At 41.9% G+C, this 21,911-nt stretch overlaps 2 protein-coding genes and 2 pseudogenes across 2 annotated transcripts; 2 read left to right on the top strand and 2 right to left on the bottom strand.

Moving 5' to 3' along the window:
* Positions 1 to 207: 207 nt before the first annotated feature.
* Positions 208 to 726, bottom strand: LOC122429253 (annotated as a pseudogene).
* An 83-nt stretch (positions 727 to 809) lies between these two features.
* Positions 810 to 1,223, top strand: LOC122429845 (histone H2B type 1-A). Its single transcript, XM_043450504.1, has one exon. It carries the CDS (start codon positions 840 to 842, stop codon positions 1,221 to 1,223), a length of 384 nt encoding a protein of 127 aa, XP_043306439.1. The 5' UTR covers positions 810 to 839.
* Positions 1,224 to 7,634: 6,411 nt separating this feature from the next.
* Positions 7,635 to 8,018, bottom strand: LOC122429809 (histone H2B type 1-A). Its single transcript, XM_043450458.1, has one exon. The coding sequence runs from the start codon at positions 8,016 to 8,018 to the stop codon at positions 7,635 to 7,637; it is 384 nt and encodes a 127-aa protein (XP_043306393.1).
* Positions 8,019 to 8,370: 352 nt separating this feature from the next.
* On the top strand, positions 8,371 to 8,784 carry LOC122429564 (annotated as a pseudogene).
* Positions 8,785 to 21,911: the final 13,127 nt, after the last annotated feature.

Below are 21,911 nucleotides of genomic sequence, written 5' to 3' on the forward strand. Positions count from 1 at the left end.
GGTACATTTACTGCTTCAGAGGTTGTAGGCCAGTTCTTTTTTATTGCTAGTCCATCAGTTACTTGCATTGGATTTTTTTTCTAAACCCAAGCTCTTTCTCAGAAATTGTCAGTGGCTCTGAAAAGAGCCTTTGGTTTCAGTTTGGTACTTTTCCAACGCTCTTCAGACGTTCAGGTCGTTTGCTTAGCTTTTACAACTTGGGAGGTGTTACTTGCCCTGGACCTTGTGGTGGTGACTCTCATTCTTCTTGGGCAGCAGCACAGCCTGGATGTTAGGCAGGACACCGCCCTGCGCGATGGTCACACCGCCCAGCAGCTTGTTGAGCTCCTCGTCATTACGGATAGCTAACTGCAGGTGGCGCGGGATGATGCGCGTCTTGTTGTTGTCCCGGGCCGCGTTGCCCGCCAGCTCCAGGTACTCCGGCCCCCATGCGTTCTGCGTAGTTGCCCTTTCGGAGCAGGCGGTGGACTCGGCCCACAGGGAACTGCAGGCCCGCTCTGGATGACCAGGTTTTGGCCTTAGCACGTACTTTACCACCCTGCTTTCCACGACCAGACGTAACTAAAGAGCAGACATGTTATAACGGAAAAAAATTACCGTTAGGGCAGGTGCGGGGGTCTATTTATAGTATCAGGTAGGTTGTGATTCGCTATCTGATTGGCTGATACTCTTGTATCAAATCAGAGTACGTTACTGGAATCACTTCATTTACATACACACACCCATTATCCAATCAGATGTGAGCTGCCCAACTGGGCTTCTGAGCACTGTACCTATAAATACCACAGTTGCGTTGAGTGAGTGCTAGTCTTTTGCCATCTAGGAGTTGTGCGTCTGCCATGCCAGAGCTGACTACAAAAGGCACTACCATTTCTAAAAAAGGCTTCAAGAAAGCTGTAACTAAAACCCAGAAGAAGGAAGGGAAAAAGCGGAAGAGATGTCGAAAAGAGAGCTATTCAATTTACATCTACAAGGTGTTGAAGCAAGTTCACCCAGATACAGGAATATCTTCAAAAGCCATGAGCATCATGAACTCGTTTGTCAGTGACATTTTCGAGCGCATCGCAGGCGAGGCGTCGCGCCTGGCACATTATACCAAGCGCTGCACTATCACGTCCAGGGAGATCCAGACGGCCGTGCGCCTGCTGCTGCCTGGGGAGCTGGCCAAACACGCCGTGTCCGAGGGCACCAAGGCCGTCACCAAGTACACCAGCTCCAAGTGAAGTTTCTGCTTTCAGACGACTTTTGTAAACCCAAAGGCTCTTTTAAGAGCCACTTAAGTTTCTAGAGGGCTGTAGACTTTTTGTTTGGCTGGTTAAATATGTGCGGGTAGGCTCTATCACTAGAGTGAAAAATGATTAACATCCATTTTATTTCACTCCCCAGCGGTAACATGGTTAAACACACAAGTAATTTGCTAGTCACGTGTGACTAGTAATCAGTAAATGAAGTCTCTGATCACGAGATATTTCAAAGAAGGGAGCTCTCGAAATGTGTTTTCAGGGAGGTTTTCTGGTTGAGTGCCATGAGGAACATGGCTTGACCACCTCTCCTATGTCTTATTTCAAGTTTGTTTTCAATCGGGTATTAGTGAAAGGGACCTGAAAACTAGAAAAATTAAGATAGTAGCCATGTCTGACCTGGGAGCTTTAAGGCTATTTTGCTTCTTTGCATTTTCTGCATTGTGTGAAAATTCTGGATTAGGCCAGATGCCCTACAGCTGCTGAAATTTCGAGTTCCTGGGTTTCTTGGTCTGGTGATGTCATCTGGATAATATTAAAATTAATATTTGTATTTAGAAATTTATTTTCAGAGGATGTATATAGGATCAGAAAGATCACCTGAAGAAGGGAAAGGATACCCACTCCAGTATTCTGGCCTGGAGAATCATAAGGACTGTATAGTCCATGGGGTCACAAAGAGTAGGACACAACTGAGCGACTTTCATTGTCACTTTCATATAGGATCAACTAGACTGGCACAGAAAATAATACAATAAAAGCCAAGACAGATGACATAGAAATCAGATGGCAGAATTCTGCTCACAGTCCAGTTGGGATCAGAAAACTGAATCTTCATTACCTGTTAAACTAATGATTTTAAGATTGCTTCATGGACAAAGTCAGTTCTGCAGCCACAGAATACTGGAGTTACTGGGGTATCCCACTCAGTTCATGCAAGTGTATCTGCTCTTGACACACATCTTGATCATCACTTTTTTATTCTTTTCACTGAAACACTTTTTCTCATTACTTCTGCTATCAGTCCTCTAGTATAATTTTGAAGAATTTGTAGTGGGTCAAATGATAACCTCTTCAGAATGAATTTCTCATTAGGAAAGTCCATTTATTAGCTTCCTAGGGCAGCTACAAGTTACCAAAAACTGGTTGATGTAAAACAAATATATTCTTTCACTGTTTTGAAGGCCAAGCAGCCCAGTATCACTGTCCATAGGGCTGGTTCCTTGTGGAGGCACTGAAGGAGAGTCTGTTCTATTTATGTGTCTCTTACCTGGCCTCTGGAGGCAGCTGACAATCTTTGGTGTTCCTTGGCTTGCAACTGCACTACTCCAACCTCTGTCTGCCTCAGTTTTCATATGGTCCTCTGCTTTGCAGCTCTGATGCCCCTCTCCCGTCTCTCATAAGGATACCCTAAATTTTACCAGAATGATCTCAAAATTCTTAACTACACCCTATTTCCAAACAAAGCTCACATTTAGGTATCAGAGATTAAGACTTGGACATATCCTCTTGCAGGACATAGTTCAGCCTATTACGCTTCACATATTACCAAACAGATCTTAATTTAAGGTTTAGCTTAACCTTGACTCACAAAATTTACATCACACTATCTGGATAGAAGTATTATAGAGTAAATTAAAGAGAATACAAGGCCTTCCTTAGACACCTAATTATCTCGCTCATTCATAGTCAACTGAAATGACCTTGTGTGTTTATGTCTGCCTCACTAAACTAGAATGGAAACAGTGAGAGTAAGGACCTCCTCTCTTTCTTACACACACATGCACACACAATCAGTGAATGTTTGAAGACTGAAGAAAAGGGAAACGCAAATTTTAAAAACTTCTTTGGAAAACAAAGTAAAGAAAAACAACAAAATTCATAACAAAATTCATAGTCACCTGTCCGTGACTTGCCCTGAACTGAAGAGTTAAGCAGTGTCAGCCTGCCAGAATCATGCAGTAAGGGCTTTATGTGGTCTAGCTCCCTCTGGCCCTGCTCCCTGGATTGGATTTTTCCTTGCCCTGTAGACCTCAAAGACCCATCTGAGATGAGACTACAAAGTTTCCTTCTTGAGGACTGTACCAGCAATTTCTCCTTTTCTTGATTCAGAGCCATTATGGTGGCTTTAGGGTAATTACAGCATCTGGGTTTCTAAACAGGCCTAGTTGCTCTGCCCTTTTTCCAGGCCTTATCTTACTGGCATCCACTCATGTTCTCTTTTTTGTGGCACAGAAGAACCACAACTTAGAATCAGGGAGAGACAGCAAACATCTCCCCTGCTTCCAGGGAAAATCTCAGTGGATAACCATTGCAATGATTTTAGGGTGACGTTAACAGCTAGATGGTGTTTGGGGAGGATAGCACTTAAAGGATCTGCTTTTCTCAGTTCTCAAACCAAACATTATTATATTTAAAGCAGAACCCTAACTTTGCCATAGTCCTTTTCTCAGAAAATTCTGTCTTGCCAACTCTGACTGACAGATTGAGATCTGAGTCGAAAGACATCACCTTTCTTAAATATTGTAACAACCTGAAAAAAAAATTTTTTTCTATGCTTTCACATGAATTGTCTTAAACTAAAGTCGTACTCTTATTTTTCTGACATAATTAACATAATTAAGAGAATCTTCAGAGCCTGCAAACCCAACGCAACTGCCTGTGTTTGTTTCACCAAGTTCCATAATGCTGGTCCTTGGTCTGCATCTGGTCTGCATCTCTGACAGAAGGAAAGTTTGACCAGCTGCTTTGCCTTTCTATAATTTCCAAGCTCCTAGTAGGAAATGAAGGAATCTGTTACAGAACAGGGGGAAATAAAATGAAGCATGGCTCAAAGGGAAAATGATAGATTTAATTAACAAATTAGAAAGTATATATGCAAGCAGTCCTTCAGGTAGTATGGAAATTGTGAAACTGGCTATGCAAAGCAGCCTTAATAATGGGAAAAATCATGATTGTTCCCTGATCTTTAAATTTTTTTTTATCAAAAAATTAAAAGCTCTTACCATCTATCAAACATATAAAGGGAAGCGAAAAAGTATTAAAGACACTGTAATTTTAAATATTAAAACAGTGAGAAGTGTCATTTCTTGGATGGTGCTTGCTTTCTTCAAGTTTGGATTAGCTTCTAACATTTTATCCTTTGCATTTTTAGTGCCATGAAATATCTCTGAGAATTCCTTTAATATGAAGTATTTTGCCAATGCCACTCTCTTTGGAACTTCCTCTTCATCACAACCATTTTCTACATTTATGTAAATTGGCCTTCACAGAGTTCCTCTGGTTGCACAGCTAGTCAATAGTGACAATGTCAACATTCCGCCTGCCAACTACTACCCCAATAACTCCATTTATGTTTTATTTAAATCCCACTCCCAGGGTTATTACTTTTTTGTTGCTTTGTTCTACTTTCATTTTGTTGACTATTGACTTTTGTCATGTACCTTCATCACTGGGAGACAAGCAGGCAGCTAAACTACTATGCTTTCTATTTGTGAATAAGCTGAGTAACATGTGCAATGACCAGTTGCTAACACATTTAATCATTTTTTAATTAGTATTTATTGAAATATAGTTGATTTACAATGTGTTAATTTCTGCTGTACAGCGAAGTGGTTGTTATATATGTAATTTTTTAATATACTTTTCCATTATGGTTTATCATAGGATATTGTATATAGTTCTCTGTGCTATACAATAGGACCCTGTTGTTTATAACAAATTTTAAAATAAGTGATATAGTTAGGTGACTGAGCATGGTTTGTATGTGTTGCTTGTGCAATAACTTGTGAACTAAAGAGCCAGCAGTGAAGTTTGTGGTTTATGCAATCATATACTCACCATTAATGACATTGGAACTGTGTTTTGGGGCAGTTGGTGTTATTTAACTAAACCATGGTAAGTGCATTCATTTATACCAAAATTGTGCAGTCTAAGGCCTGTCACTACAAAATGAGCATACTGCTAAATAAAAACTAGGAAAAACGAAAATAACCTGAACCAGTGGAAGCAGAAAGGATAAAGACTGAAAAAGAAAAATAATTAGGAAAAAGAAAACAAAAAGAAAACAGTAAAATTAATAAATTAAGAATAAAGAAATAGTAAATACACTTAAAAGGTTAACCAATAGCTATTGTCATTTGTGGAAAAATAAGAAAACAAATACAAAATTAAGACTAATAAAGGAGCTGTAGCTACAAAGACAGTGCAAATAATCTTTAAAGCATTTTCTGGCAAAATATAATTTCCAAAAGCTTATTACAAATTATTAGCAACTCTTAATACAAAAATAGAGAAACTTGTCAAACTGTCACTTGAAAGGGGGCTCCAGGTACAAACTGTTTCAAAAAGAGAAGTTTACCAGAGTTTTAAAGAAAAGAGAAATCCCAAAGCTGTTCAGTTCCAGAGTATTAAAAGGACAACCACCCTCCATATTATTTTTATGAATTGAATAAAAATTTGTACACATTGCACACATTTAAAAATGAGATAAATTTAACCTACAATATTGAAGCATAAATTGTAAATGATAATACTGCAAGCAGACCCCAACAGAACAGTAAATGAGCAGCATAGGAGGCCCAAGCAAGAGTTTATGCAAGAATGACTATTAGGAAGTTTATTAAAATAACTCCTAACTTAGGAGAGAAAATCTATGCTTATTCTTCAGAGATGCTCTAAAGATGTTTTATAAATTTCACCATGCATTCTTGACTTAACGATTCTCAGTAGATAGAGAATTCTTCCTCATTGTATGATATATGTAATGAGGAATAGTGCACAGATCTTCAGCAAAGTGAGGGATAAAACAAGCATGGCCACCCTACTTAACATCTTTATGAAGCTACAAGGCACTGAAATCAGGGGAAAGAAATTAGAAGTGAACTAACTGAAAAGCAGCAGTAAAATATTTACTATTTTCAGGCATCATTGCAAACATGTAAAACCCAAGAGAATTGTATCAGAATGCCAACATGAAAATTAGTCAATTCAATAAGATATAAAAGACGCACAAAAATCAGTACTTTCATATAAAATAAAATGCTGGAAGATATGAATAGGGAAATACACTGTGGAAAGAAAAGTTATCTAGAACTACATTTAATTTAAAAATATGCCACATGTATTAAACTTGTCCTCGTCAATGACAACGTTCCAATTTCCCTTCAGGTGAATGACTCCGGCAACCTCTGGGACTAGGGTGTTACCGAAAAGGGATTTGAGAGGAAATCCTCTGAGGAGGCTTTTATTAGTTAATTGGAAACCCAAGTAAATGTAGTCCTCTGACCTGTGTGAACACTTAGAACTGTGACCATCTTGAGAGTAAAGCCAGGGTCGGGAAAAGGGCAGTAAGACTGTAGGGCCATGCACCCAGGGCTCTGATCAATGTCTGTTACCGCTGATGTTTCTTCAGTGTTTGTCTGCTGAGCAGAGCCCACATGGATCAGTAATACAAGGCACCTTTTTATTGATTCATCACACAACATAAACACCCACAAATGATGCCATCTTTTAGGGGGGAAAAAAAATCAAAAAGAGGTTGTTCCTGTTTCCTAGTCAATTTTGGGTAGCCAGGTTGTTGCGTTACAATATAGGTGATGGCAGTATTCCCATATTCCAGGGATAATAGGCACTGAACAGCATATAAGGGTGTGGCATTAAGGCAAAAAAAAAAAAGCCTACGTGCTTAACCTTTAGAATTAGGCTGGCCCAGAGGGTCCCAACTTCCTTAAGCACCAACAGTGGAAGAAAGTTTAAACCCTTAATGTGTTAATGTTCTATTCCTTTTATCACACTCCTTTTCTAGATCTCTGCACAGCTTTGGGCCTTTCATAGAAAGTTTTTTTAAAAAGTCATTCATAGAAACGAAAGCCCAAATAGCCTTCCTTAATCCATTATTCTGAGTTTGTTTTACGTTGTATATCATCAAGCTTTTCTGATTTCATTGGGGCCTTTTGAGAATCACTAGTTACACAGTAACACCTGTGTTGAATAACAGAGTAACTATCAATCCTAGTACTTATTGTAATCTCTCAGTCCCAACTCTTTGCAACTCCATTGACTGTAGCCCACCAGGCTCCTCTGTCCACGGAATTCTCCAGTCACTACTGGAGTAATTAGGTATCCACTCTCTTCTTCAGGGGATCGAACTCAGGCCTCCCCAATTGCAAGCACAATCTTTACCATTTGAACCCCTAGGAACCAAGAATTCGGGAGTGGTTAGCCTAGCCATCATGGGAACATTCCAGACCCAGGAATCGAACCAGAGTCTTCTGCAGCAGGTCTTTACTACGTAGCTACGTAAAGTGAATACCGAGCCCACAGCTTTTTTAAGAGTGTGTTAGGTGGCTCTGAAAAGAGCCTTTGAGTTACTGAAAAGTGATTTTTACCAGTTTATTTGGAGCTGGTGTACTTGGTAACAGCCTTGGTGCCTTCAGACACGGCATGTTTAGCCAATTCCCCCGGCAGCAGCAGGCGCACAGCTGTCTGGATCTCCCTAGATGTAATGGTTGAACGTTTGTTGTAATGCGCCAGGCGCGATGCCTCACAGGCAATACGCTCAAAGATGTCAGTGACAAAAGAATTCATGATGCTCATAGCTTTTGATGAGATGCCAGTATCCGGGTGAACTTGTTTTAAGACTTTATAGATATATATTGAATAGCTCTCTTTTCTGCATCTTCTGCGCTTTTTCCCTTCTTTTTTCTGAGTTTTAGTAACAGCTTTTTTAAACCCTTTCTTGGAGATAGCAGCACCCTTCGAAGACAACTCCGGCATGACTAGTGTTAGTAGCTCTTCAGTGTTACCAGTTCTTCTTAGCGTTAGCAGCTCCTTATAGTATGAACAGTTAACCACGGAGAGAACACTTCCCACACACGCTGAATAATCATAAGACGTTTACGTGGGTGGAAAGAGTGGTATTTATAGGCACGGCACTCAAGCGACGTATCAAGAGGCCAACGTCTGATTGGATATCTGGCACTGTCGTGTATGTAAATGAGGCGATTTGCTTGAGCTTTGCTGATTGGCTAGCCGGCCATCAGCCAATCAGAACGCAAAGCACAACCTACCGTCAGGCTATAAATAGGTCCAGTAGGGTTTGTTGGAAGTTTGTTTATGCGTGTCACCATTTTGTTCTGAGATTATGTCGGGTCGCGGGAAGCAAGGAGGCAAGGCCCGTGCAAAGGCGAAAACTCGCTCATCCAAAGCAGTTTTGCAGTTTCCGGTAGGCAGGATTTACCGCCTGCTCCGCTAAGGGCAACTACGCCGAGCGCGTTGGGACAGGTGCGCCAGTACACTTGGCAGGGGTATTGGAGTACATAACGGCTGAGATCTTAGAATTAGCAGGTGATGCATCACGTGACAAGAAGAAGCCCGCGCATCATTCCTCGCCATTTGCAGCTGGCCATCCGTAATGATGAGGAGCTTAACAAGCTCGTGGGGGGGGGGGGGACTGTTCGCTCAGGGTGGCGTCCTGTCCAATATCCAGGCTGTGCTGCTACCCAAAAAGACCGAGAGCCACCATCACGAAGTACAGAGCTAGTAATCATAGTGCAGAATGCCACTGAGCAATCCAAATGTCTGGTAAACTGACGGCAACCAAAGGCTGTTTTCAGAGCCATTCAAATATATCAGTGAGGGCTGTGACATAGAGTGGGCCTGTAAATTGCAACTTTCCAGCAATAGGCTGCCAAAAATTTCTAGTACCCACAACCTTTGTACTATGAAAGTATTCGAATGTTGATTCGAACACTTAAGGTTCCTTGAAGCTGTTTGCTTGTGGGCCCTCAAGATGCTTATCAAGCGAGGGGAGAAAAGCTTCATTCCAATACCCTTTTTATAGCTCATTTTGGTGAGTATTTGACAATCTCTGACTTAAAAATGTCTTAAAATGTAGTGTCTATCAGAAACTCTAATGGCATATGTAGGGGAGAGAGGGATACTAGTATCTCTAGAGGTAGGAATATATCACGTGTCATTGACATCATTACGGACTTTTGGGCAGATTTTTCAAGAGATTTAACCTCTACAAAACAGTGGCTTCACTTGATCTATATTATAAACACCAAGAAAAATTGGAAAGCAAATGAACGATTGTCAGACTTACAGAAGATTCAGCAGTTTGCCCTATTTCAAGGAGAAAGAGGCACTGGTGGTTTGTTGTTTTTTTTTTTTGATAAGTCATTTTAGACACGAGAGCTACACGGAAGACATACAGAGATAGGTACAAAGAAAAGTATAGAGTTCTGTAAGAAGTGATGAAAGTAAACTTCCAAGTAATTAGCCTCTAGCTAATAAACATAAATGAAAAAAAAGAAAGTTAACTTCCATATGTTGATGAAGGACAATCAAGTTATGAAAAAGACTGTCAGGTCTTGACTTAATGTATGTAGATAAGGCATGCAATTGAGGAGGGCACAAAAGGAAGGGAAAATTTTGAAAACTGAAAAGGAAAAAGGAAACTCATACAGATACATTGAACAAAACTAGATTATGTTTAGAACATGGTATTAAAACTTTAAAATGTGAAATTTTAAAATCCAAGAATGCTGATGTGATTGGCTAGATGAAGGATATATGAAAAATTTCCAAAACAGAAGAATTCCAAATAGAATAAATGGTCCTCCATCAAGCAGCTGGACCTTAACTCCCCAGACTTAAAGTGGAGCATGCAAAAGCCAGGGAGAATGCGAGTGATTTTACAGAAACCTGGAACACTACCTTAGATGATCAGTGTTAACATAAGTGATAAACCACGTTGTTTGCATGCGCCCTTAATACGATGTGTTGAGAAGGGCAATTCACGCATCTAGTCTTCCAACAACCCATAATCTCAGACTAAACATGAGAAAAACATCAGACAAATCCAAACTGAGGGATATTCTTTAGAATGAGAGTCCTCAAAATTACCAAGGTCATCAAAAACAAGAAAATTCTGAGAAACTGTTAGCCCAGAGTAGTTAAGGAGACATAAATGCCATATGAAACAACCTGGGGATTAATCAGCATATAATTTATAGTCAGCATCCATCCATATTCAAGGTTCCTTCACATTCACAGATGCAGCGACAGACTGCATAGCCCTGTAATGTTTACTACTGAAAAGTATCTGTGTACAAATTCAAACTCTAGTGCAAGAGTCAACTCTATTTTGTATTGGATCCTGGGACAGAAAAACAGCATTAGACAAAATCTAATGAAATCCAAACAAAATTTAGAGTTTAACTCACAGTAAAGTGCCAGTGTTAGCTCTAGCTTGTGACAAATGCATAAATGTTCACAATAGAGGAAACAGAGGTATATGGGAACTATCCGTATAGCTTTTAGGTTAAGTCTAAAATTATCCAAAGTTAGCTTATTGAAAAAATAGACACATTTTTTATTAAATTAGGGAAGAGTCCCAAACCCATAAACAGATGAAGAAATTTTAGTAGACTCTACTCTTAAGCAGAAAGCATGAGTAGCTCTGAAAAGAACCTCTGGTTTTCAGATGTTTCCTTGTAAAAGCTCTCTCATGGGTGTTTTATTTGGTGACAAGACATAGTGCCTTGCACACAGTGTAGTTGGCAGATGCCCCAGGCATCAACAGGCAGTGGCTCTCTGGAATTCCCTGTAAAGGATAGTCAGTCTATTGTAATGGGCGGGGCAGATGGATTCACCAGCAGTGTGCTCAAAAGTCAAAAACAAGTTCGGTATTCACATAGAGATCCCAGTGTTGGGTTGAATGTGCTTTAAGACCTACCTTGTGGACCTTAAGTGTAATAGCACCATCTGTGACATCTCTGGTTCTTCTTGCCTTTTCATCTTATGGTGGCTGCTGCTGCTGCTAAGTCTCTTCAGTCATGTCTGACTTTGTGCGACCCCATAGACAGCAGCCCACCAGGCTCTGTTGTCCCTGGGATTCTCCAGGCAAGAACACTGGAGTGGGTTGCCATTTCCTTCTCCAATGCATGAAAGTGAAAAGTGAAAGTGAAGTCGCTCAGTCGTATCCAACTCTTTGTGACCCCATTAATTGCAGCACGCCAGGCCTCCCTGTCCATCACCAACTCCAGGAGCCTATCCAAACTCATGTCCATTGAGTCACTGATGCCATCCAGCCATCTCATCCTCTGTCTTCCCCTTCTCTTCCTGCCCCCAATCCCTCCCAGCATCAGGGTCTTTGCCAATGAGTCAACTCTTCACCAAAGAGTGGCCAATGAGGTGGCCAAAATATTGGAGTTTCAGCTTCAGCATCAGTCCTTCCAAAATGAATACCCAGGACTGATCTCCTTTAGGATGGACTGATTGGATCTCCTTGCAGTCCAAGGGCCTCTCAAGAGTCTTCAACACCACAGTTCAAAAGCATCAATTCTTCTGCACTCAGCTTTCTTCACGGTCCAATGCTCACATCCATACATGACCAATGGAAAAACCAAAGCCTTGATTAGACGGACCTTTGTTGGCAAAGTAATGTCTCTGCTTTTTAATATGCTGTCTAGGTTGGTCATAACTTTCCCTCCAAGGAGTAAGCGTCTTTTAATTTCATGGCTGCAGTCACCATTTGCAGTGATTTTGGAGCCCCCCAAAATAAAGTCTGACATTGTTTCCCCATCTGCTTGCCATGAAGTGATGGGACCAGATGCCATGATCTTAGTTTTCTGAATTTTGAGCTTTAAGCCAACTTTTTCACTCTCCTCTTTCACTTTCATCAAGAGGCTCTTTAGTTCTTCTTCACTTTCTGCCATAAGGGTGGTGTCATCTGCATATCTGAGGTTATCGATATTTCTCCTGGCAATCTTGATTCCAGCTTGTGCTTCATCCAATCCAGCATTTCTCATGATGTACTCTGCACATAAGGCAAGAGAATAAGAGAAGACTGAAAAAAGAGGTGGACCACTCCAGATTAATGGGTGGCAGTTTTAATAAGCAAGGGAACTTATGTATGAGGCTTGTCTTATGCAGCTATAAGACAAGCCAATCCCTGTCCACCAGAATCTTGTTTATACAGCAGTCTTAACAGGGTTCAGCCTGGAATATAGTCCATATAGTCTTAGTAACACATTATTCTCTCAAGGCTGCATCCTTGAAGGGGCTCCTAGTTTAGGGACAGTGGGTAGAATGTTCATTTCAAGGCCAGGAGGATTGAGGAGCCTCCAGTTGCCTCGGTCCAGTTCAAGGGTCAACTGGTGTGATCACATCCTCCTGATGACCTCCCTCAACATCTCTCAACTACTCTTAGCTTAGCTGTGGGGTCTAGCTCCTGCCTACCTCACTGGGCTCTTTTCTTATCATGGTCTCCCATTGTGTTCTCATATCAATACACTTGCAGTTCCATGAATTTAATGCACTTTTGTCTTTCTTAGTTGTATCCCCCCAACCCCCCAAATGTTCTTCCTGCCCTTCTTTATTTAGTTTCTATAAATCATTCAAGATTATGGTCTTATAATAATATTTCATTATTTCAATCAATGCTGAAATGTACACCTACAAGCAAATAGCTGTTGCCTCCTTCTGAAGTAGTTGCCTTAAACTATTTCTAGATATAGGATGATTGGATCAAAGAGTGTACATGATTTTACAGCTTTGTCTGCATATTGTTAAATTACTCTTCCAAATGGTTACATCCAAAAAACCACAGCAAAGCATGAAAGTATATGTTTTAATTTGGTGTTGCTTAGATAAAGATTTGCTTAAGTGTTAGCGTAAAGTGCTACCATATTATTGTTTTAATTTGGATTTCTTTTTATCATTGGGAGACTGAACATTTTCATTCATATATATGTGCGTGTGTGTGTATACATACATACATGCATGCTACGTCGCTTCAGTTATGTCCGGCTCTTTGCAACCCCATGGACTATAGCCCCCCAAAGCTCCTCTGTCCATGGGATTCTCCAGGAAGAATACTGAAGTAGGTTGCCATGCCCTCCTCCAGGGGATCTTCCCAACCCAGGGGTTGAACCTGCTCCTCTTAACATCTCCTGCATTGGTAGGCAGGTTCTTTTCCACTAGTGCTGCCTGGGAAGACACACACACACACGCACACACACCATTTTATTTTGCCAGTTAGTCTTATCTTGTGACATGTCTCTTTGGGCCCCTTAAAAAAATAAACAATAAAATCACATTCACTGTTCTCTAATATTATAAAACTTAGGTTATGTTCGACCCTTAATATGATATTTGTGAAATCTGAAGAAAATAATTTTACAATGTAATCAATAAGAGCCAGTTGGAATTTTTAAATTACCTCTTGACGAACTTGACTTGAAACTTGAATTCATTAACTTGAAATGTGGTCACACATGAGCTCCTTTATAAGCAGACAGACTCTTAGCTGACACCAGAGGGAGACAGTAGGCACTCCACGTGAAAATATATCCAATTTTTAGTGCCTTTCTGAAGTAACACTGGAGAAAATGTATAGCGAAATTATGAATACTATACTCAACAGTCTTAGGGAGAAAAACAAGACATCTTGCTTAAAATATACATTCAGACTTCAACTTTTCATGAACTAGGAAAGAGATAAAATAAGAATGGTGATTAAGAGAACAACTGTAAAACACTCATAAATGTCTTTACAAATCTTGTTTTATCATTTCTGGCTCCTGTGAGCCTGGGAATCCTACACATCTGCTTCACAACCCGGCTCTGCTATTTCTAAGATGAGGGGTCTTAATCTCTCTGCCCCTCAGTCTCTTCCTTTGCACACTGTGTAATAATACCTGCCTCACAGGGTTTCTGTGAAGGTTAAATTGTGTATCACATCAATAAAGCATCTGAAATGAAGTGAAGAGGTTCTCAACTGGGGGTGATTTTGCCACCCAAGGGACTTTTGGCAATAACTGGAGACATTCATGGCTCACGGAGCCTGGGGAATGAAGCCCTAAGTCAGTATCCTGAGTTTGCATCCTGGCTCTGCCCCTTTCTGCCTGGGTGACCTGGGAAAAAATCTCTTGATACTCAAAGCTCTTTCCCCATTTATGGCATTAAAGGAAGACTCCCTTGTGAGGTTTATGTGGACCTCAGCTGTTCAGTGCTTTACAAGCATCACCTGTAATTCTCTCCTTTGCTTGCTGGGTCCTGCCTCACAAAGAAGGCCAAGATTAAAATTTACCACAGAATTACTGTTATATGGCCCTAAGTTGCCAGCGAGAGGCAGGTGAATTCACACTTATTGAACATCTGTGATGTGAGGATTCTGTATTCAACACTTCAAGCCCATTGTTTAAGATGCAAAAATAGAAAATCAGTAAAAGGCAGCCAGGGGGCTGATCCAAGGAGCTGCCTACTTTTTTGTATTGGAGAAGAGTAAGTAACTAAAATGTAACTGATGGTTTCCTAGGCCCTAGAATGTGAAAGTTAATTTCGTTTCCATTTTTTGGTTCACCCGCTCTGCTCACCTCAGAACTTACTTAAAGGAGGAGGCCACAGATGAATGAACTGGATGCCTAGGAACGGGGAGATAGATTGACAGGAGGAAAGGTTGAAGAAAGGAAATTCTCGCAGTGGCTCAGTGGTAAAGAATCTGCCTGCAATGCGGGAGATGCAGGAGACGCAGGTTCGACCCCTGGGTCAAGAAAAGCCCCTGGAGGAGGGCATGGCAACCCATTTCAGTATCTTTGCCTGGAGAATCCCATGAACAGAGAAGCCTGACAGGCTATATAGTCCATAGGGTCACAGAGAGTCAGACGCGACTGAAGTGACTTAGCACGTACAGGGGTTTTTCCTCCAGCAGAAGAGATTCCAGGGCTGAGGACCGAGCTGAAAATGCATGGCCCTTCTGCTCCCTCCTCCTCTTGGCTTCTCTTTTCTCCTGAGCCCACCCTCTCGGTCCATCTACCTCTCTGGTCTGCATATGTCTACCTGCAGGTCTGCCACTCCCAGGCTCAAGCTTATCAAGCATAGTTCATTGTGGCGAACGCTGACAGAAAACTCATGAAATTCGTGGACAGCCTGTTTTGAAAAGAAGACTTGGGGCAGGGAGTTCAGCTTTACATTCTCACAGTTAATGGATTTAATCTAGTTTGCGGGGGCGGGGGTGTTTTTCTCCAAAGGAAAAAAGTGTAAATGAAGATATCAAAAAATGGTTCAAGGGACTAGTGAAAATGGGAGTGATTTTGGTTGATTTGACCTTCGGAATACCCAAGCACAAGTTCTGCAGGTGGGGCTGCTGGTTTAGTTCCTAAAGAGTTTTCAACACAGGGTATTTAATCCAAGAAGAGATGAAAAGATAGGCAGCCAAGCACAAAGCCTCCTTCACTTATCTGCTTGGGACTGGAGGGGGGTTTTTTATTGAGAATCTACATCTGTTAAAGGTCATCACCTACCCTAGGGCATGTGACCCAGGCCTGCCAGCCCCCTGGTGACAGCCTGTTTGAGCTAATTGCAGGCTGTCCTCTTCACCAGCTCTTTTTGACTGAACAAGTGCTGCCTTTTCCACCCCTGGCTTAATTTGGAGTTATCCAAATGCTGTTATCCTGATGCAACAGCTGAGAGTGGTTTTCAGATAATTACGCTGCAAAGCCATATCATTAGCAATATTAGCGCTTGTCGGCAGATTACTATAATTGTGCCTATGGTAATCAGTGCTGACTCAGAATGACACAGATTTATAAAGAAGACAAAAAAGTGTGTGCCAAGCAAGGATTGCCAGCCATCCTCTCCCTTCCCCATTAAATGTAAAACAACATTCTCACTCAATTCTACCATCTGCATTCACATAACTAGAGAAATAAAATTTTGTTTTACTGTCTAGGAGAAAATAATCATTATTTTTTGATAAGATGATGTCAGGCTGCCTCATTTAAGCTGACACTGTGCAACAGAGAACAATGGAAGGATATGAGGGCAGGTCTCAAGTCTCACAGTCAAGACTGGTCTCGTCCTGAGGTGGAGAAGATCACTGCCAATTTGGGGGATTTGGAAAGGCCAGATTTCTCCAAAATTATTCTTTCAACTGATGACAGAAGTCTGAAATGCCTTTAACCAGGGACAAAGCCTCTCATACTTGCAAAAAGAAATGAGGTTGTCGCCAAATAAATTTTTGTGCTAAAATGTCCTAACAATTTATGAACTTATTCTTTCATTATCCCCCACTTCGCAGGAAGTTTAGAGAAGTGAAATCACACGGCTAATTATATGATAGTAGCCAGGATACTCAGGTGGTGCTAGTGGTAAAGAACCTGTTTGCTGATGCAGGAGACTTTAAGAGATGCAGGTTCAGTCTCTGGGTCAGGAAGATCCCCTGGAGGAGGGCATGGCAACCCACTCCAATATTCTCCTAGAAAATTCCATGGACAGAGGATTCTGGTGAGCTATAGTCCATGGGGTCACAAAGAGTCAGACATGACTGTGAACACAAGCTCCACTTGCATACCTAGCCAGAATAAACCTAATACGTTCTGACTCCTGACCCCACCCGACTGTTCTGCATCCCTGTTTTACACTAACATCACAAATGAGTAGCACCAGATTCTTCCCCAAGACCTGGGAACAGGGAGAAAATGTGAGAGAAGAATGTGTTTCTGAAGCAAAAGGCTCCTCAAAGGGATAATAAAATAAAGATGGAAATGGGTATCCTGTGAACCATGAAGATAAATTCTGTAACTTCCCATTGGTCCTGAGGACTGACTCTGGGCGATGTTTCCCTCCTTGACTTTGAGAATGCCAGGAGTCCTATAGGACTAAAGTCCAAAGTCACTGGAGGCCTGCATTGGGCACATTCTTTTGGAGATTGACTCCACTTTGACTAAATAGGCCCCACCAGACTTCAGTGACCCTAGCCTGGAGAAAAGGGAATCTCAGTGATTTCTTTTATTGTGGTCATTTTCTTTACATTTTTCCCTTTCCCCTTCCCATTTCTCCTCAGATACCATTGTTTAGTCTTTAATTGACTAGAAATAGTTGCCAGTGAGGAAGAGAAGTATATTGTGAACTACTTGTAGGGATTCCATATTTGTCCAAAAATTGTTCTCTTGCTTCATATCATGTGGATTATTTTTGGCCCCTATTTATTGGGTTAGCCAAAAACTTTGGGTTGCCATAAAAAAAAAAAAAAAACACCCAAAGGAGCTTTTGAACAACCCAGTACAATACCTGCCTCGTTCTCCCCCCAAAAATTCATGGTATAAAAGACTAAATAGGAGAGTGCAAATCTTTTGAGATGCTTATTCTCCTTCCTTGACCCTGCAATAAATCTTTCTGTGCTCCAAACACCAACATTTCAGGGGTTTTGGCCTCACGGTACATCAGATACACAAACTTGGGCTTGTCAGTGCTTCCTACAATAATCTATACTGGTTAAAAACTCAGATGGAAAGGAGGAGAGCTTGTACTTAGGCACTCAGTGATGTCTGACTCTTTATGACCCCATGGACTGTAGCCTGTCAGGCTCCTCTCGCCATGGGATTCTCCAGGCAAGAATACTGGAGTGGGTTACCATTCCCTTCTCCAAGGGGATCTTCCCAACCCAGGGATCGAACTCAAGCCTAGCACCACTAGCACCACCTGGGAAGCCCATATCGAGTGATTTCAGTCTCTTTTTTCTTTGGTATTTACCATGAGTGATGTTCTCTGATGTTCCTGGATCTGTGGTTTGGTATCTGAAATTAATTTGGAGAAATTCTCAGTCATTACTGTTTGAAACATTTCTTCTGTTCCTTTATCTCTTTCTTTTCCTTCTATTTGCGTTACATGTATGTTACACCTCTTGTAATTGTCCCACAGTCCTTGGGTATTCTGTTTTTGTTTTTTTAAGTCTTCCTTCTCTTTGCTTTTGACTTTTGAAGTTTCTATTGAGATGTCCTCAAGCTCAGAGATTCCTCAGCCATGTCTCCTCTGCTAATAACCCATCAAAGGCATTCTTTATTTCTGTTACAGTGTTTTTGATCTGTAGCATTTCTTTTTGGTTCTTAGGATTTCCCTCTCTGCTTACATTGCCCATCTGTTTTTGCATGCCATTGCTTTATCCACTAGCATATGAATCATAGTTTTAAATTCCGAGTGTGATAATTCCCACATTCCTGCCATGTCTGGTTCTGATGATCTGATGTTTGCTCTTCTGTTCAAAATGACTTCTGATGTTTGGCATGCCTTGTCATTTTTTTCACAGATGACAACTTTTCCGAGGCAGGGTGGGAGTGTGGTTCAAGCGCAAGCAACGCAAGCGATGGAGGGGAGATGGGCGCAGGGGTAGTTCAGGTGGTAGGGCAAGTGCTGGGGAGCTGATGAAGTTTTGCTCTCCCGCCGCCCACCTCGTGCTGTGCGGCCTGGGGGTGGCGAGGAGAGCGCTGTTGGGGACCCCGGATACACCCTAAGCCTGTAGGGATGTGGCGGCGGTGTGGTGTGGGGGAAGGGAAGCATTCTCTAGTCGGGTGATGGGGTCTCGTCTGCTGGTGAGCCTAGGCTTCTGGACTGTGAACTTCACGAGAGTTTCTCGGGTTTTTCCTCAGGAGTTGCGTATTTCCCTTCCCCCAAGTCACTTAGGCTCTGATAATACCCAGCAGGTGAGGTTCTGGTTAACTAGTTTCCCCTGCAGACAGGCTTTTTAAGGAGAGCAAAGTATTCTGGGATAGTTCAAAGTGGCCCCTTTTCTCCTTCCCAGAAGAGGACTTTTCCCCCATGTTTTCTGAGGGAATCGAGTTGGGCTCCTGGAGGTAAAGCTCACAGTATTTCTGGGTCCCCATGGAGTTTTAACTCTCGGATTTGTCTGCGTGGAGCCTCCAGTAATTGTCACAGTTCGGCTTCCTGCCCCGCGCAAGGTACCCAGAGGTGACTCTTTATTTTTGCCTGTCTCTCTAATCTTGGCGGCAGTGGTTTGCTCTGCTTTCTCTCTGTTATGGTTAGAGTTGTGGAGTTTTGTCTGGGTTTTTACTTGTTTGAATGGGACTGTGGCTTCCAGGAGCTTTACATGGGGAAACAAGAGACCACCCCCAACTCCCCCACCATCCCAGTTAAAGCAGAGAGCTGCCTGAATAGTCCTAAGAAAAAAGTCTAAGGATATGTGTGGGAGGGGAGAGGGTGGTGGAGAAAATTACGTCAATTGAATATATATTACGTTTCAGGTAGTTACATAATGTGTGTCTTTAGTCCTGACAAAACTCAAATGCTCAGTTTTACTGCTAGACTCCGCTTCCTTTTTCTAATAAGCAAACGCTCTGCTGTGAAACATTCAGGGTCGTTTAGAAAGGTCAAACTGTGCACCAGCCGTCGTGGACCACCTGGTCAAGGGATCAGCAAACTTCTGTAAAGAACATGAAAAGATGTTCAACACCACTAATTATGAGGGAAATGCAAATCAAAACCACAAGTAGATATTGTGGCACACTTGTTAGAAGGCCTTCTATCTAGTAAAAGGACAAGAAATTTCAAATATTGGAGAGAGGACATGGAGAAAAGGGAACTTTCGTACACTGTTGGTAGGGGAACTGTGCACTTCTGACTGGGTCTTGAACCCAGGTGCCAGGACCCAAACCCAGCCTAAATCTAGATTGGGGCTTGAATGTAGGGCCTGATTCTTTTAATTAGAATCACTCAAACCTGTTGCCTGGACTTACTAAGGCTCCCAGGTTCATGTGTGTCAGCCCAGAAGGAATTCAGCAAGAGGCAAAGTGATAGGCAAGAAATAGACTTATTATACAGGATGCTTGTGAAGGGTGCAGGTAGGCATGCGAAGGGGCTCTGCCCCGAGGGTTAAGGAGACTACAATTTTTATAATCAAAGGAAAATGGGGGAGGAGGCAAAGACCTTCTTTGCCTCATTTTTGCCTCACCTTCCCCATTTTTCAAGTAGAGGTCTGGGTTACATCACTAGCTCATCCTTCATATAGGGCAGGAGACCCTATGAATTCAAACTGGGACTGTCATAGCACTTATTCAAATCACCAGAAGGATGGTAACTTTTTTTTTTTTCACTTAATGATCTGGGAGGTATCTCATGCTTTATAGTTAAGCAGACCTGCTTTGTTCCATGACTGTTCAGATGGCTTTCCTGAGGGATCATTAATGTACAATGGTCTCCCAAAGTTCCCTAGGTTTCCCTCTTTCTGTAATCTCCTACTGGGACTTCTACAACTACCTGTATAACTATTTTATCCCTATCAGAATACAATCTGAAGAGTCCTCAAAAAATTAAGAATAGAGTTACCACATGATCCAGCAATTTCACATCTGGATATTTATCCAAAGTATATGCATGAAAGTGAAAGTCACTCAGTCGTGTCCGACTCTTTGCAACCCCATGGACTATACAATCCATGGAATTCTCCATGTCAGAATACAGGAGTGGGTAGCATTTCCCTTTTCCAGGGGATCTTTTCAATCCAGGTCTGTCATATTGCCAGTGGATTTTTTACCAACTGAGCCACAAGGGAAGCCCAGAAACATCCAAGAAACATCAAAACACTAATTCAAAAAGATATCTGCACCCTCATTTTCACTGCAGCATTATTTACAGTAGCCAAGATATGGAAACAATCTAAGTGACCATCAATGGGTGGATAGCTTAAAAAGGTGAGGTGCATGTACATGATGGAATACTATTCAACCATGAAAAAGAATGAAATCCTGCCATTTGTGACAACTTGGATGCATCTTGAGAGCATTGTGCTAAATGAATGTCAAAGACAAATACCATTTTATTTCACCCATATGTGGAATCTTAAGACAAAGGATAAAAAAACAAAACTCATAGATGCAGAAATCAGAGTAGTAGTTACCAGAGGAAAGCAGGGCAGCGGGAGGGGAGGATAGGAGAAATGAGCCAAGGGGCCAACTGTATGGTGATAGATGGTAACTAGACTTGTGATGATAATTTTTTAGTGTATACAGATGTAGAATTATAATGCTGTACACCTGTAACTTACATAAATATTATATACACATGCCAGATGGAACATATTTTTGGCTTTGCAAGACATTCTGCCTCTGTCACAACTACTGGCATAGCATGAAAACAAACAATCTAAATGAATGAGCATGACCTGATGGGGCCCACGTGGGGCTAGATTTGGCCCGGGTTTGTACTGTGTTCACTCCTGATCCTAGACCTGACCAGTTGAAGTGCCCTGCCCCTCTGGCCACTGTGACTGACTCAGGGATAGTATGTGATCCAAGCCAGACCTACCAGAATATTCCCTGGACATTTCGGTTGAAGCGACTAGAAAGGTTGGCCCTGCAGTTAGTTGTGAAGATGTGGATGTGGAGCTGCCAAAGACCACCTTGGCATGATAGAAAGTAGGATAGATGTAGGATAGTGCCCACCATTTTCTGGAAGCTAGGTTGAGTCTGGTTTTGGTCTTTACTCTTGAGACCCCTTTCTTCCTGGCTAGTTAAAACTTCTCTGGCATTCTTGGGAAAGGATCCTGTCCTTTCCCATCATTGCATTGTGACTCCAGGACATGTGCGCACACATGTGGAAGGTGTTTGTTATTTGGTCTTCATCCCTTTGTCCACTCTGTGTGGTCTGCAGGACTGCCAAGGCCTGCTGCTTCCCAGACTCTTCTCTGCCATACTTGGGACAGAGGGAGCCTTGATGTGACACGTGGCATTTCTCCCCTGCAAGCTCTTGCTGAAGCTGGATCCAATTCAGCTGCCCTAGGAGCCAAAGGCCTTTTTTCCTTATTCCAGCAAAGGGAAAACTTGTTGTTGGAAGTGGGAAGATCAGCTTGCCTCCTGCTTCTTCAATACA

Source organism: Cervus canadensis, chromosome 28 (assembly GCF_019320065.1).
Source record: "Cervus canadensis isolate Bull #8, Minnesota chromosome 28, ASM1932006v1, whole genome shotgun sequence".
NCBI classification, from domain to species: Eukaryota; Metazoa; Chordata; class Mammalia; order Artiodactyla; family Cervidae; genus Cervus; species Cervus canadensis.

Coding starts and splice junctions, on each gene's coding strand:
- LOC122429845 (XM_043450504.1), top strand. CDS start 840: ATGCCAGAGCTGACTACAAAAGGCACTACCATTTCTAAAAAAGGCTTC.
- LOC122429809 (XM_043450458.1), bottom strand. CDS start 8,018: ATGCCGGAGTTGTCTTCGAAGGGTGCTGCTATCTCCAAGAAAGGGTTT.